Raw genomic sequence first — 14148 nt, forward strand, 5'->3', positions numbered from 1 at the left:
AACTAAGAATATCTAAATTACTGAAGTCAACACAAATTTTGACAAAGCTCCCTTGATGTACAGGAGTGTAGAAACCTTGTACAAATCAATCTGCCTCTGTCAATGTCTGTCTTCTCTTCTGTACGCACATTCTTCTATAAAAAACCTCGGTTTTTCTTCTGTACTATAGAATCAATTACCCTTAAAAAATCCTTCCAGTGAGAGACTGTGATTTAAAATACAACATAAACCTTTTTAAAAGGCACAATTTTGATTTTTTTTTCCCCAATTTAGAATATTCTTAAAAATACTGTTATAAGTTGTCAGTAGAAAACCATTTTCTGATAAATTTTAAACCAAGAAAGAATAAAAACAAAAAAAAAATCCTTTTAGGATTTTTTATCGCAATACAATGGCTTAATCTAGGTTAATAGTTGAACAGTTCATTTAGCTTTAACGCATTGTTGTGTATACAGCATAGCAAGTTTTTTGAGAAATATGGGCCTTGTACAGACTCCGTGAGTCTGTACTGAAGACAGTAAAACCGTTGAAACAAGATGAAGGTTTCAAAGTGAGCTATTTAGTGATTTAAATTAGGCATTTAAGCAGTAAATTCTAATGATTTAGCAATGATGAAAAAACTCCAAATCTTCACTGTTTCAGAAAGACCTTGACATTTTCCTTAATGACATGAGGCTCTCTGTACTACTTTTTATTCTATAAGATACAATAAGTTAAACAGATGTTAAGAAAAGCTTACTAGAKTGTTGGAAAAATATGTATAAAGATATGTATATTTTGATTAGACATATTATATTTTCTCATCATTTATAATAATAACACAATTTAAAATATTAGAGTATGGATTTGAAAATAAATATTCACCCAAGTYTATCCAATAAAACACAAGCAAATAGTTCTGAAGATTATTTTAACTGTTCATAGTGCTTTTTGAATGTTCTAGAAAASCAATAGTCTCTTCCATATGTTGGACCTGCAAATGAAAAATACTTACTTGGATTAAGATTCTCTGTGCTTTCAAAGGCAGAACTTCCATGTTTCTTTGGAAAGAAAAAGGAAGCTTTCACAAAWGTGGTCCTGTATAAACCTATCTTCCCATGTTTAAATCTCAGATGTTCTTGCTCAAAAACATTCCCCATAAAAGGCATCAGCATAACCCTGCCCAGCACTGATAACACAATYGGTGCTGATGTTGATTCGTGTCACCTAGAAGGAAAGTCAGTCACAAGGAGGGACAAACCTAACCCTGCTGCCTTAGCTGTGCTGGTTTGGCTCTCCCTAGCAAAGGCTGTCCCATAAAGACTCAGCGCACCCCTGGGAATTTATGATCAAGTTATGATAATAACCACATTTACATCATATTTTCCATTGAGCATTGTCCAGTGGAGWTTCTGTCACTGGTCTTGTTGTGGAAGTTGGTCTGTCCTCTATCTTTTTCTTGGTGTACCTACTCTGGCTTCATCGCACTCGTATTTTTATTCCTGTGCTACACACTGTGTTGTTTAGTGAGGGCAACATATGGCCCAGGTCATTAGCAAAGAGTTCTGGTGCTTAATGCAACAGAGCCATGAAAAAGGAGCCTATAATCACTACAGGAAGAAATAAAAAACATTTATGTAGGTCACACRAAAGCATTAGGAATTTCAAGCATGATATTTCTATTGCATAGATTCTGCAGACCTCAAAAATATCTCCATAGGCAATCATCACAGCTGCCATATAGTGTTTCAGATTGAGATCTGAAAACAATGACTCAGTTTCAAAAAGCACAGTCAAGCTGGAGAGATTGCCTAGGACTTCAGGGTGTGCTATATCTCCAATGATCTRTCTGCCCTAATAGTCTTTTACTTGCTCAATATGAAAACAAATTGTATTTCATTACTCTGCAGGAAAAAAAAGAAGAAAAAAAGTGGTGCCATTTAAACAGAGCTTTGCAAAAAATGCATTTTATTTGGCCTAAGCATGCACCTGTAAGTAAGAGAGACCATGTRTGTGCATRTGTACATGCACATATGTGTGTTTGTGTGTGAAAAGAAGAAATTTTAAGGACTTTAGGAACTTTAGATTAATACTACTTAAGTCTCTTTGATCTTTTTTGACCTTTTGGTAGTTTGGCTGAATCAAGACAGAATTATTTGTCATAGAGAAAATAACCAGACCAACAAGGACTCTCTTACCCTAGAAACATTTTTTTTCAAAGAGATAGCCATGGTCAATCTTTACTCAAAGTTTATATTTAACCTTAAAAGTATGAGTTTCCATGACRTCTTAAACTAAGCAGAAATATCTCCTTGCATTGTTTTTTTCATTTCTCCAAAAGCTTTGTAACCCTAAGGGGATCCTGTCTTGTGAATGGRTGTTAAATCGTTTAGAATCAAAAGTGCGGCTGTCCAGTCATTGTYAGTCTCCACTCCAAGCAACARGCAAAGGGGAAAGGAAAATAAACATCATCGAAATCTTAAATGCAATGAGYTATTTTAATATTTAAAAGTCTATCCAAATCCCACTGAAATCAAACACAAAACTTTTATTGAGTTCAACAGGGAAAGGATTTCAGTCACCAAGTAAAACAAAGAGCAATTGTAATCCCTTCAAAATTAATGAGGCAATAAGATTTTAAAACTACAGTTTGAAGTTTCTTTTTGGAATGGTCTTTTAAAATTATGCCAGTGACAGCTTAAGGTGTATAGAGCTGCTTGGAGAAAAAAGAAGTTTTACCTGGAAAGAAGTCACTGAATTATGGTTTCTCAGAAAAAAAACTAGATTAATGTTTATTTTGTTCTGTTCTGTATGTCAGTGAGTATACACATTTCTCCGCTGCTCCTGAGTTCTGCCAGAACAGGAATCTGTAGGCAAAAAAACCCCTGTTGAATTACTTCACAAAGACAGGTAATATCCAAAGTCTCTCACAGGAGCTTTCCTCCTGAGATTTCCTGACAACAGGATTTTGGATAAATGCAGATAAGTCTTGTATAAGTATCTGAACWTTAAAAAGCTTATATGAACCAAAACATCTCCAGTTTTCTGGCATTCAGTCCCACTAGTTAGTGTTTKCTGCATGCATACCTCTCCTCCAGAAGGAATCTGTGGCTGCATTTTGCTTCCCTGCTTTCCTCAGTTTCTCAGAGGGGATGGGGTGAGCTGACAGTTCCTTTCAGAATCAGGCTTTCCATCAGCACATGGACAATCTGGAGCAATATGGTAAAGAAACCCTTAGAGCACCTTCTTCTTCCAGTTCCTGTGCAGCATTCCCATGACATTTTGCCCCGTAACTCATGTGCATCCCTAAATTTAGATTCCACTCAGCAGTGGCAGAGTCACACACTGGTTTTACYAGGCCTGATTTCAAGTGCCACGTCGTTAGCATGCTTCTGTTATCTGCCCTCCCACCATTGTTCAGGAATTAGCTGCTGCTGTCCAATGAGAATAACAAAAGATATTGTTAAGATGGGTAAAGGAAATTTGGATTGAAAYGCCCCTTTCTTGGTCTTTGTTGAATCTTACTTGAATTTCCACTGGCCTCAGTTCTTCACCACCTATTAAAAATAAATAATTCCATCTCAGACATTTCTTTGCTTCAAGGGCTGCTCTCTTCAATCCAGCCACTTCCCAAGAAAATTATTCTATGCTGCTTCTTTTTATTTTTCACCCAGGAATWATTTTTTACCTGAATGTCCCATTCCATAGTACATTGCTGCTTTAAYTCACACTTCTCATGCTCACTGGCCTCCTTATATATACTACATAAAGCTCAACTTCTGCATAGAATCTATAGAAAAAAACCTGACTAAATGAAAAGTCCACTGCTTGCCTTGCTGGCTGATTCTGTCACATGGTCTTCCAGCTGCATATATCCCTATTTCATTCTGGTAAAAGTATTGCAGGCTTTTAAGGGTGAGGTCTTTTTTTAAATATATGTCTTCCACTCTGTCTATGAAAAGTGGCTAAGGACYAGTGCTACTGGTGAAAAAATACTGTTAATTATATAATCAAGAAACACTAGCAATAACAACATATTTTTCAATAGTTAATTGCACTTGAATTTCATATTGTGGTCAACGTTGAATAATTAAAAACAACTTGTGTTTCCTTGTGTAACCCACAGTTCGTTCATGTTATAGTCCCTCTTTATGCAGTTAATCCATGGGTCTTTGTTGTTCTGTAACTGTTCTTAGCTGAAAAAAATATGTGCTTTCAATTAACAGATGGAGTTCATACTTTACAGTGCAAAAGACCTGCCTAAGTTCCTATTTAATTATTTGCTCTTCCTCTTAATTTAGCTGTGTACATATCTGCAGAAAGCCCACTACATTTACCGCTCCAGAAATTACAAGTTTTGCTGCTGTTAAACATACACTTAATATGCAACATTCTAAGTGTGAGCTACTCAAATTGAGAGGAAATAAATTTATTCAAGAAATGGGATTACTTCCTTAAACCAGAAATAGCTCTTTCTGTAATATGCATTTACCAAGTCCATCGTTTTCATTTACAYAAATTTCTCTCAGTAGTACTTGAGGAGCATCAGTGGGGCCAGATGCAGCTGAGATRTGAATGGAAGCTCCGTGACTTTTTCTCAGACTTGACCAAGAGCCCATACCTTGCATGAGGCAGAGCAATTGGGAAAGTCCTTTACTACTTCTATGTAATCTTCCCCCAGAAATTTCATAACAAATATAGACATTTCAAAGCTGTCTGGACACTCTGAATAATGCAACTTKAGAGCTTGATGGAAGAAAATTATGTCAGTGGGATTAACTGGCGGGCTGACTTGGCAATGAAGATTCTGCAGATAGAGATGTAGTCATTTTTTGCTTGGGATATTTGCAGCAAAAATTCCTGCCACTTCCTGTRCACCTTCTCAAAGCTCCATGTCTCAGCTCATGGCTTTCAAGACTCATATAGCTCTGAACCTTGCTATGCAACTTAAGTGTTTTTTCCTGGGCCCAAGATGCCTGCAAAATATTACAAAATCAAAGGCAGAAATAGTCTCAGATTAAASAGAATCTTGTTGTAAGTACCTTGGGCTTACAAATTAATCTTGTGCATCACCTAGAACCACAAATGTAAGAAAGCAAAAAAAAAAAACAATCTGGAAAATCAATCTAACTCACCAGAACTAAGGCACTCAGGGAAAAAAAAAAAGAATATTACAGAAATACCAGCAGCACTTCAAGCTGTAGTTACTACAAGTAAAGGCTAATAAAAGAAAGAATGGAAGAAAAGGAAACTCTTTTCTGTCATTAACTGACATGCTTGGTATGTTTACCAGTTTTAATTAATTCAGGCAGAGTAAACAAATAATTAAACCACATTTTAGAAATAAGAGGAGATCTACATTACTTGCCGAAATAATCCACTGAAAAGTCATAGGTGGCACTGGAAAGTGGAGCTGTGGAACAGCTGGAGTGGAATCTGAAGCTGGAGAGGCTTCCACTTTGAGGAGACATCCACAGTCCCCAGCAAAGTGTGTGGAGCAGTGTGTCAGAGAGAGAGAGAGAACAAGAACATTAAAGTATACAAGAATATGAAGTGCCAAACAAGTTCCTGGAGGATGAGCACTACTCTGATGCTCTGCACATACCCTGGAAACCTGAGAGTCACAAAACACACTCACAACACAAAGGAATTTGTAGCTTGAAGTGCAGTGTGCCCAGGGTTTTAGCAGGATGAATTAAGCACTCAAAACTCTGAGAGAAACATTCTATAAAACACACGTGAGGATTCTCTGAAGGCAATAACACAGGAAACACTAGAAAAAGAACTAGAAAACATCTATATTATGCTTAGTGTTAAAAACCCTTGTCAGAAAATCAGCAGAAGTATGATTTGGGGAAACCCTGAATGTTGATAAATACCTTGCCTACACAATAGGCAAAATATTAATKAAATTAACATGGTCAGACTGTGGAATTCATGTACTCCATAAACCCCACAATTTTTCAATGTTTCAAAAATCAAACACATATATGTCTTTTGATTTAGAAAAAAATGTTGTATAGAATTTAATTTTTTTCCCTGTTTGCATGTACCTTTTCATGCAGAAGAAAAGTCTGCTGTGGTATCTAAAGAAGTGAAAAGTAAGTAAGGTTTTTTTATTATTTTTTTCTTTGTCTTCCTGTTAGCTTTATGCAAGGGACGGGAGTACATTTTCTTCTTAGGTCTGGAAATATTCCCACACTTTAAATATTTTTTCAATTAAAGAAAAGAGTTTTGCTTAAAGGCTTATATTTCTATCTTTTGTAAGATAATAAAACTTGGTTTCTTATCTACATTTGCAATAGTAAAAGATMACAAAAAAGAAAACTATATTTCCACTAAATATATCATTACCCAAAGTCATACAGCACAAACTGAAGGTAACAAATTTGGCTTTTCATGGATGAGTAATTAAAAAAGTACTGAAAWTGGCTATTCTTGTACTCTTGTATTCTTCCCCATCAAAAAGGATATTCATTTTGCTAAGGAAAAATATGAATTATAGCTTTCTCACATCCTCTACTGAACTCTCAATTTTCTAATTCAAAACATTCATGAAATAGGTAATTAAATTGTTACAGCTTGTTGTAAAAAAAAGGAAAATTATTCTCCTTATTTCTACTGTTTCCCAAATAACTGCCAAAACAGAGGCAGATATTTTTGAAAGAATAAGTCATGTTCCTTTGTAGATGATGCTTTAAAAGCAACTYTCCATGAATAACAGAAGTCCTGTAATGACAGTGTCAAAGGTTCCATTCATAAAAAGGATTATACAGGTATGTTGTACATGCAGGCTTTTCATGGCATTTTGTACTCCTTCCCAAGAACTGTTTACAAATTTTTCTGTAAATGTACAGGTTGTACAAAAGAAGCAGAACAGGTGCATGGCTATTGAGTCACCACAATAAACTCTTAATTACACCAGGTTAATGGGAATAATTTCTTCAGTTAGTGCTACAGYAATAATCTGCTGTGAGCACTTGTTCCAGTTTTACCCTTAGCACGACATTTACTACTCTGAGTATTAAACTGTATTTGTGAAATGCTGGTAGTAAGTGATCAGCTTATCAAATCTTGAACATATTGCAGTCAGCAAAGGATTCCCTATCCCAAATGTATATATACATACACATACATACATACATGAGTGCTTGTGTGTATAAAATTTCTGTGTAAAAGTAGCCAGCTGAAGTTTGATTTACTTTTCTTAGAGAGAAAAGAGGAGAAGAAAAAGGCTGATGAAAAGAAGACTRTGACTGAAACTAAGATGAAAGGTATGGTTTGGAAGCATTTTTTACTGGCCTCATTCAGCTTTTGCTCACACTTCTGGGTCATTTCCCATTGTTTTCTATTAGGTTAGTCCTGTGCTTCTGGCTCTGTRTTGTCCTTCTCTTAGCTGCTTAGAMACTATTTGCATGTTTCCACTTCTTCAGAGTTTAATGTCTGATGTGTTCAGCATCCAGTATTGTCTAAACTCATATTCTGACAAATTAAAAGTCCTTTGGTAGCCATTTGTGAGCTTTTKAAACAAWTTAATGYTGTCCATATATATAACAGGAAATAKTTATGCTACAATACACAAWACTYATGGAAGAWATCACTCAATTMATGGTACATCACTTTCTGAAGGTGAGGTAGATATATTTATTTTATAGAATAACAATTGAAACTTACAGTGACCAAACTGCAAAGTCATGRTATTCACCTAAATAATATTTCAAACATCAATTCCCAGAAAGCATCTAAAATCCACTAAGGTGTTGCATCATGCAAAATATTTGTCATCCTTTATTTTTGATGATATCATTACTACTGGAACTTAAGCTTAAAGGTGCCGCATTCATGCACTGAGGATTTTTTCCTAACTTTTGATGAATTATTAAGGGTTCAAATCATCCATGATTGATGCATACTGATTAATTTTCATTTTCAGCTGATTACTCTGTGGCTAGTTGGTTGCAARTGCTATAAGGGAATAATCTGAACTATACTCCCAAATAAGTCACATTTTGTCAGTATGTTCCCACCAGGACTTGGCTGACTGCATATTTGAGTCTATGATTCAGAGTTTTAGCATATCAAATTATTCTCTTTAATTAAATCTTAGAAAAAACAGGAAAAAAGGAGAAAACTCATGAGAAGACAGCTGTCCCTGAAATTAAAAAAACAGGTAAGAAATTGAACTCTGATTTTCTCTGCAGTGATAGCTGACTATTTAGTGCAAGCACTTTCAAGTTTTAAGCATTTGAGATAAGGGTGTATGTAGCTCATTATCATTTAAGAATCCAAGTGGAGATATAGATAGATGCAGATGTATAYTTATATATATATGTATATTTATATATATGTCTGCAATGTGTTTGTATTATATTGTAATATATTATACACATATCTGTATGTATAATACATGTAATTTTCTGTTCTATGAGCTTCGGACGTTTACAAATATGTTATAAAGACTGCCTTCACTCATACACTAAATCTATCAAGAGTATAACTAATTTCAAAGATAACATGGCAAAGATTATATGGAGGGCATATATTTTTCCATGAATTATTTTACAATAGAGACTGTTTTAAATAATAAATAGAAACATTATCACATCAAACCACTAAATGTGGGAGAAAATAGATGGTTATCTTTCCAAATTTTTATTCATGCCCAGAAAAGAATTTTTGAAAAGTTTACATTAGTGAATATCCTCAACCTAATTAATTGTTCCATGCATAAAAAAATATAAATTTTTCAATAAGATTATAAACTAAAATTTGAGTCTTGTCTACACTATAAATGGTGCAATTTTTCTCCCCCATTATTTCAGTAAATTTGCAAATATTTTTAATGCAGAAATGCAGAARTGTCTCCAGTAAGTGACACAGCCTGGGAAAATGTTTCGTTAAAATCAAGCAGAAACAAAATGGTCAGTCTAGGGGCTGGGTGCCATCTGAATACCTAGGAACACTGATTCCAATTGATGCTTTATCTATATAACCTTCTACAAGCCCTCAAGTACTGAGATTAACCTTTCTGTTGACTAGTGTAATGCCTAAAGCCACATAGAAAGGTTCAAAATAGGATGTGAATATTCAGGGCTGTATTTTCTATGYTCTCAAGGCAAGACTTTGAGCTTGCTCCATCTTCTAATTATTCAAATCTGTTGAATGTTATCAAAAGCTGCAAGGATCTATATCCCATTGTTTGCTAATATTGTGGGTTACATATGCAAATTTCAATGAACAACTGGTTTCTTTGCCACTGATTCATATGTGGTCTGCATAAGCCTTCTGATTCAAGCATTTATGGATGGGAAGAAAAATGGTAATTTATGTTTAGCAAAATATACAAATACACAGATTACCTCGGACAACTATCCTGGTAGCCCCATATTTTAATTTGTCTTTTATAGTAGGAAATGATACACACTGGGGACGGAATGGGGATAAAAGGGAATATTCTTTTCCAAGCTAAATTGCATATTTTAATGTATAAACACAGATTTAAAAAGAACATAAGCTAACAATTCAAATATCTTTTGTAATTTTATTCTAGTTTTAAGCTTGTATTTCACTTGAGAATACAGAATTGTAAAAGATTACATTTTATGGCAGAGCTRCTGCATAAAGTTATTAATATGTTCATCTTCACAAGCAGTTGCTAAATCCAGTGAGTCATCCTACCAGTGCCAGAAAGACACAAATTAGACAAACCGAGATATCCGCACATTTCTGTGCCTTTTATTATCTCTGTAGGTTCCTTCATTTTGAGGAATTTACCAGCTTTTGTTTAAGGAGATGGTAATCCATAATATATTCTAGCTACAGGTATTGCTCTTATTCCTCTTTCAGCTTACTCTTTGAATGCATGAGCACTTTCTACCTTTGATTGGCAGCACCCATTGTTATCCCTAAAAGGTTTTAAGCCTGAAATAATTGCCATATTTGATCAACAGAATAGTAGTGCATGGCCCGGTTTGGAAATGAGGCACCTCGATATCTGATAGTGTTTACAAAACTTGAACAGACACAGTAAATCAACCCCTAAGCACTTGAATCAGCAGAACAATTAAGTATCCAAAAGCAAAGAACAGCTTCCAGTTTCCTTACCTTTTCCCTTTAAAAGGCTAGGCAGAGGCCGCTGCACTGAAAATAAACTCCTTGCCATTGTTTTCAAACCCTTCCAYTTCCTCTGAATGTCTCTGATTTGTGTCTTATTTTGCCTCTCCTGACCTTTGCAATCCATGAAGCTGAGGTGTTTTTGGGGCAAGCTGCCCTCTCACACTCATCCCCACACCAGAGGGCATCTCCTTCTGCCCCAAGGTCCTCCTGGCACCCAAGTCCCACCTCTGCTCCACACCCTTGCATTCTTTCTCCCAGTAAACTCACCTCTGGCTGGAGTCTTGCTAACCAGGCATTCCCCATAGAGGAATGGTGGCATGAACAGGCTGTCAGGCTCAAGAGAGAGAGAGGAAGGGATGCTCTGTAAGCACTAAGATGATAAAAACATCTCTAAAATAATGTTCTGAGAGAAACAYTTCTCTATATTCCTCTCCATCTCTCTTGCTCTAATAAGGAATGCTTGCAATTGCAAATACTGAATATATTTGCAGATTAATATTTTAGATTGGTCGTTTGGTCCAAGAGACAATTTTATCTCTGATGTTGCCAGAATGGAAGTTTCTTTTTTGCTCTTCATTAATTGCATCCCTGTGATGTATTTGTTTATTTGCATGCCAGCTCACTCTTTCTCCAATTCTCYCCCTCCATTTGTCTCTCTCTCTCCCCCCTCTTTCTGCTGCTGCAGAGGATCAAGAGTCATCTAAAATGAAATGTTCTCGTCTTTAGTACAGAGCAAACTGAATGATTCTTAATTAGCTTTTAAAAATGCATTGTAGATAATACCACATTAATCCTCTGACCTTCAGCTCGTACAAAAGCATTGTGTTAATTGTCCTGGAAAAYAGATAATTCCATTGTTACAAACTCAGAGGTCTAACTTAAACAAACATAATCATCAGACACAAGGGTCTGCCACAGTCTGACTTCAAGACATTTTATAAAAATCTCTWGCGCTACTCTGAATAAAGAAGGAGCTGCATCTCCAAATCCCCATTAATGATTGCTACACCTCAGCAGATATAAACATTTGTCAGACTTTCTCAAAGCTTGTTCTGGTGCTTCAGACACATCAGCTCAGGAGGCTCCAGTCTGCAATCTGACTGAGAAAAGGGATACTCTCTGTTAAAGCTTTGGCAACCAATCCTACATGAAAATGAATATACAGAGACTGGTGTTTTAAGGCACTCAGAGTTTGCCTGTAAATATTTTCCTGAGGGTCCCATTCCCAGAGTCCAGAGCTTCTCTGCTCCTTCTTATATCAGCTTTTCTAGAAATAATATTCACACCAGCCTTTGTCTTTGATTACTGCAAAGTCCTTTCTCACTTTGTTCTGGTTCTCAAAACAAATCATATAGGTAGTAAGTGAGTTTATAAAGCAATAAAAATATCAGCCTGGATCATCACACTGTTTCCTACTTAAAACTCTGTTTCAACTGTCATTAAAGATCTTCCTGTTATTCCTGCATTTTTTGACAGTAAATGTGAGAACTACTTTAGAAAGATAGTCAGAGTTTTTTTCTCCACTTTCCATGCAGGAAATTCAGGTACAGAATTCAGGTATCTTCTGAAAGCYAAATCAATGCTAGCTGTATTAGAGCCCAAATTTTTGTACACTTCCACTATTTCCCTAGTGATAAACCAGAGACGTCAGACAATGCAGGTGATATCTAGGAAGAAAATGGTTTTGCTMAAATCRTAAGGCCTTRTTAGCTGGACTCAAGAATACTTCARTCTCTGACCTCAGYGACAAATGTTGTAAAKCCTCCACACTTAGGTACCTCCCTGAGCAGTTCTGTGTAGATCTGCTCTCCCAGGAGCATGATCCAACTGCCAAGTCCCACTGAACGATATCCCTGCACATCCTAATATCTTTTAAATACCTTCAGAGTTGCTGACTCAACCTTCCTTGGGCAGCCAGCTCCATGGCTTGACCACCATTTCAGTGCAGAAATTTTTYACAATATCCAATTGAAACCYCCCCTGGTACAGCTTGRGTCCATTTCCTCTTGTCCTATTACTTGATATCTGGGAGAAGAGCCACTCTTCTAACAACCTGTAGCACTGCATGGGTTTGTTGTGACCYAGGTGCAGGACCCAGCATTTTGTCTTGTTGAACCTCATAAAATTAACCTTGGCCCATCAATCCAGCCTGCCTAGATCCCTCTGCAGAGCTTTCCTGCCCTCTGGCAGATCAACACTCCTGCCCAGCTTGGTATTGTCCCCAAACTGTCTGAGAGATGGGTACTTGATCCCTTCATCCAGATTGTTGATAGAGATATTAATAAGGTAAAGAAATATCTATGACGCATGGTACCGTGTCATATGTTTCACACCAGGCAGTGTTAGCAGAGGAGGGCAGTGSTGATATCTCTCTTTAGATACCACGGTAAATCTTTGCCTCCTGAATAGGAAAAGTCTCTGGGGGCTTAAAGTTACAGACACTGAGGTACATTTTAATTATGTCACTGTAGCAACCAAGTGAAGTCACTTTGCAGTCATGAAAAAAACAAACTAAAAGTTTATCTTGGACATAAAAGTGGAAAACAGTCCCCAGAACTGGTATAATCAGGTTATTCTTGCTACTCTTACTGGGTGAGATCAACTAGCTGGGGGAAAAGTCAGTCTTTAACCATACCTTGGAGGAGGTACAAAGWAGACAGAGCAGCATGGAGGTGATAAGAAAAGAGCAAACATGACTGACCAGGTCATAGCAACTTTTTGCACGGGTTGACCACAGATGCATTTTCTTCAAAGGATAGTCCTTGTAATTTGAAAACAAACCCACAGTGATTTAGTAGGAAATAGAGGGAAAAGACCATTTTATCCACCAATAATATCTTCTTTGTATTTGTCCTCTGTACTGGCAGGAACAGAAATTAATTTTCAATCATTTTTTAATTCCTAGTCTGAACAACAATTTAAAAAATGCATTTAATTTTGTGACTTCCTTGGCTCATCAGTCTCTACTTTTCCAGTCTTGATGTTAAGCCTTCGGTATAATAAAAGAACCACTACTGACATCTGGTGGCAAATTATCTTTTTCTTTCAGTCCATATGCCTGAGGGGTCTTTTGTTGTTTGCTTTCAAATTTGATTATTTCACGAGTTTGCTGAAGAATTGATGAACCTGCTACTTACCTCCCCATGCTGCTTATCCTACTGCTTTCATAGCTAGAAATACGTTGGAATGTCAACTAAATGTGACACTATTCTCAGAAGAATTATTTTGAAATGTAAATGCTTTCAGTACTGCCAGAAAAGGAAAAAATAATTAAAATATACCTTATGACAGAAGTTATAATTAAGAAAAAAACCCGTGCTTGGGTTCTTACTGATCTAGAGAAGCAGATGTGTGCCACACTGCCTGAAAAGCTTTGGGCTGATGTAACTGCAATAGATTGARTGTTTCATCTGGAATACAAATGTTGATCCCAGGTATTTTCTAATGAGCAAGTGGCTTGTACTTGCACACATTTGCAGGAAGACATCTCTGTTGCCTCTCAAGAGCAGGGTTTGAAAYTCCTCACTCTGCCCTGGAGCGTATTTCCAGTGGAATGTCTGATAGCTTTAAGCAGCCCAGCTTGGGCACAGCGATGTGTCTCATGTTCCCTCATGTGAGAGATGTCTCAGGATGGATCTGAGGATGAGATTATGATGTGAGGATGGGATTAKGATGTGTGTTTTGGAGGAGGCTGCAATGTAAGGTCTGCAACAGCCAGTGAGATGTAGAGGCTGTCACAATTTAGGTTGCTTACAAGGAGAAAATGGAATTGTGAAGCCAGAACAAGAGAGCCTAAGATATTTTGAAAGGTATTGGCCACATACAGAAAACAAAATGTGTTTATTCATAAATTTTCTTGTGGCTTATTAGGCAAAGTGTGAGGAAAAGGTAAAAACTGTGTCACTTAGGAAAATGAGTGCACATGTAAGTGTTATGATGCATTTTGGATTGACCAGACCTGTTTTCAGAATGGGTGCTACAACAAGTAGAAGGTAGGAGTTTTGAGGGATAGAACCCTGTCAGACTGGCTTTTTTATCTTTTTTTTTTCTTTT

The 14148-nt window shown here is 36.5% G+C and overlaps 1 protein-coding gene across 1 annotated transcript in view; it reads left to right on the forward strand.

Annotated features, from left to right (window-relative positions):
* The window catches only part of TRDN (triadin), a 250735-nt gene that overhangs the window by 137103 nt on the left and 99484 nt on the right, over positions 1-14148 (forward strand). Inside the window, 2 exon segments of the mRNA XM_057363578.1 lie at positions 7191-7253; positions 8087-8152. Coding sequence (XP_057219561.1) covers positions 7191-7253; positions 8087-8152 — 129 coding nt within the window.

Source organism: Malurus melanocephalus, unplaced genomic scaffold (genome assembly GCF_030028575.1).
Source record: "Malurus melanocephalus ecotype Western Australia unplaced genomic scaffold, MMel_1.1 scaffold_29, whole genome shotgun sequence".
NCBI lineage: Eukaryota > Metazoa > Chordata > Aves > Passeriformes > Maluridae > Malurus > Malurus melanocephalus.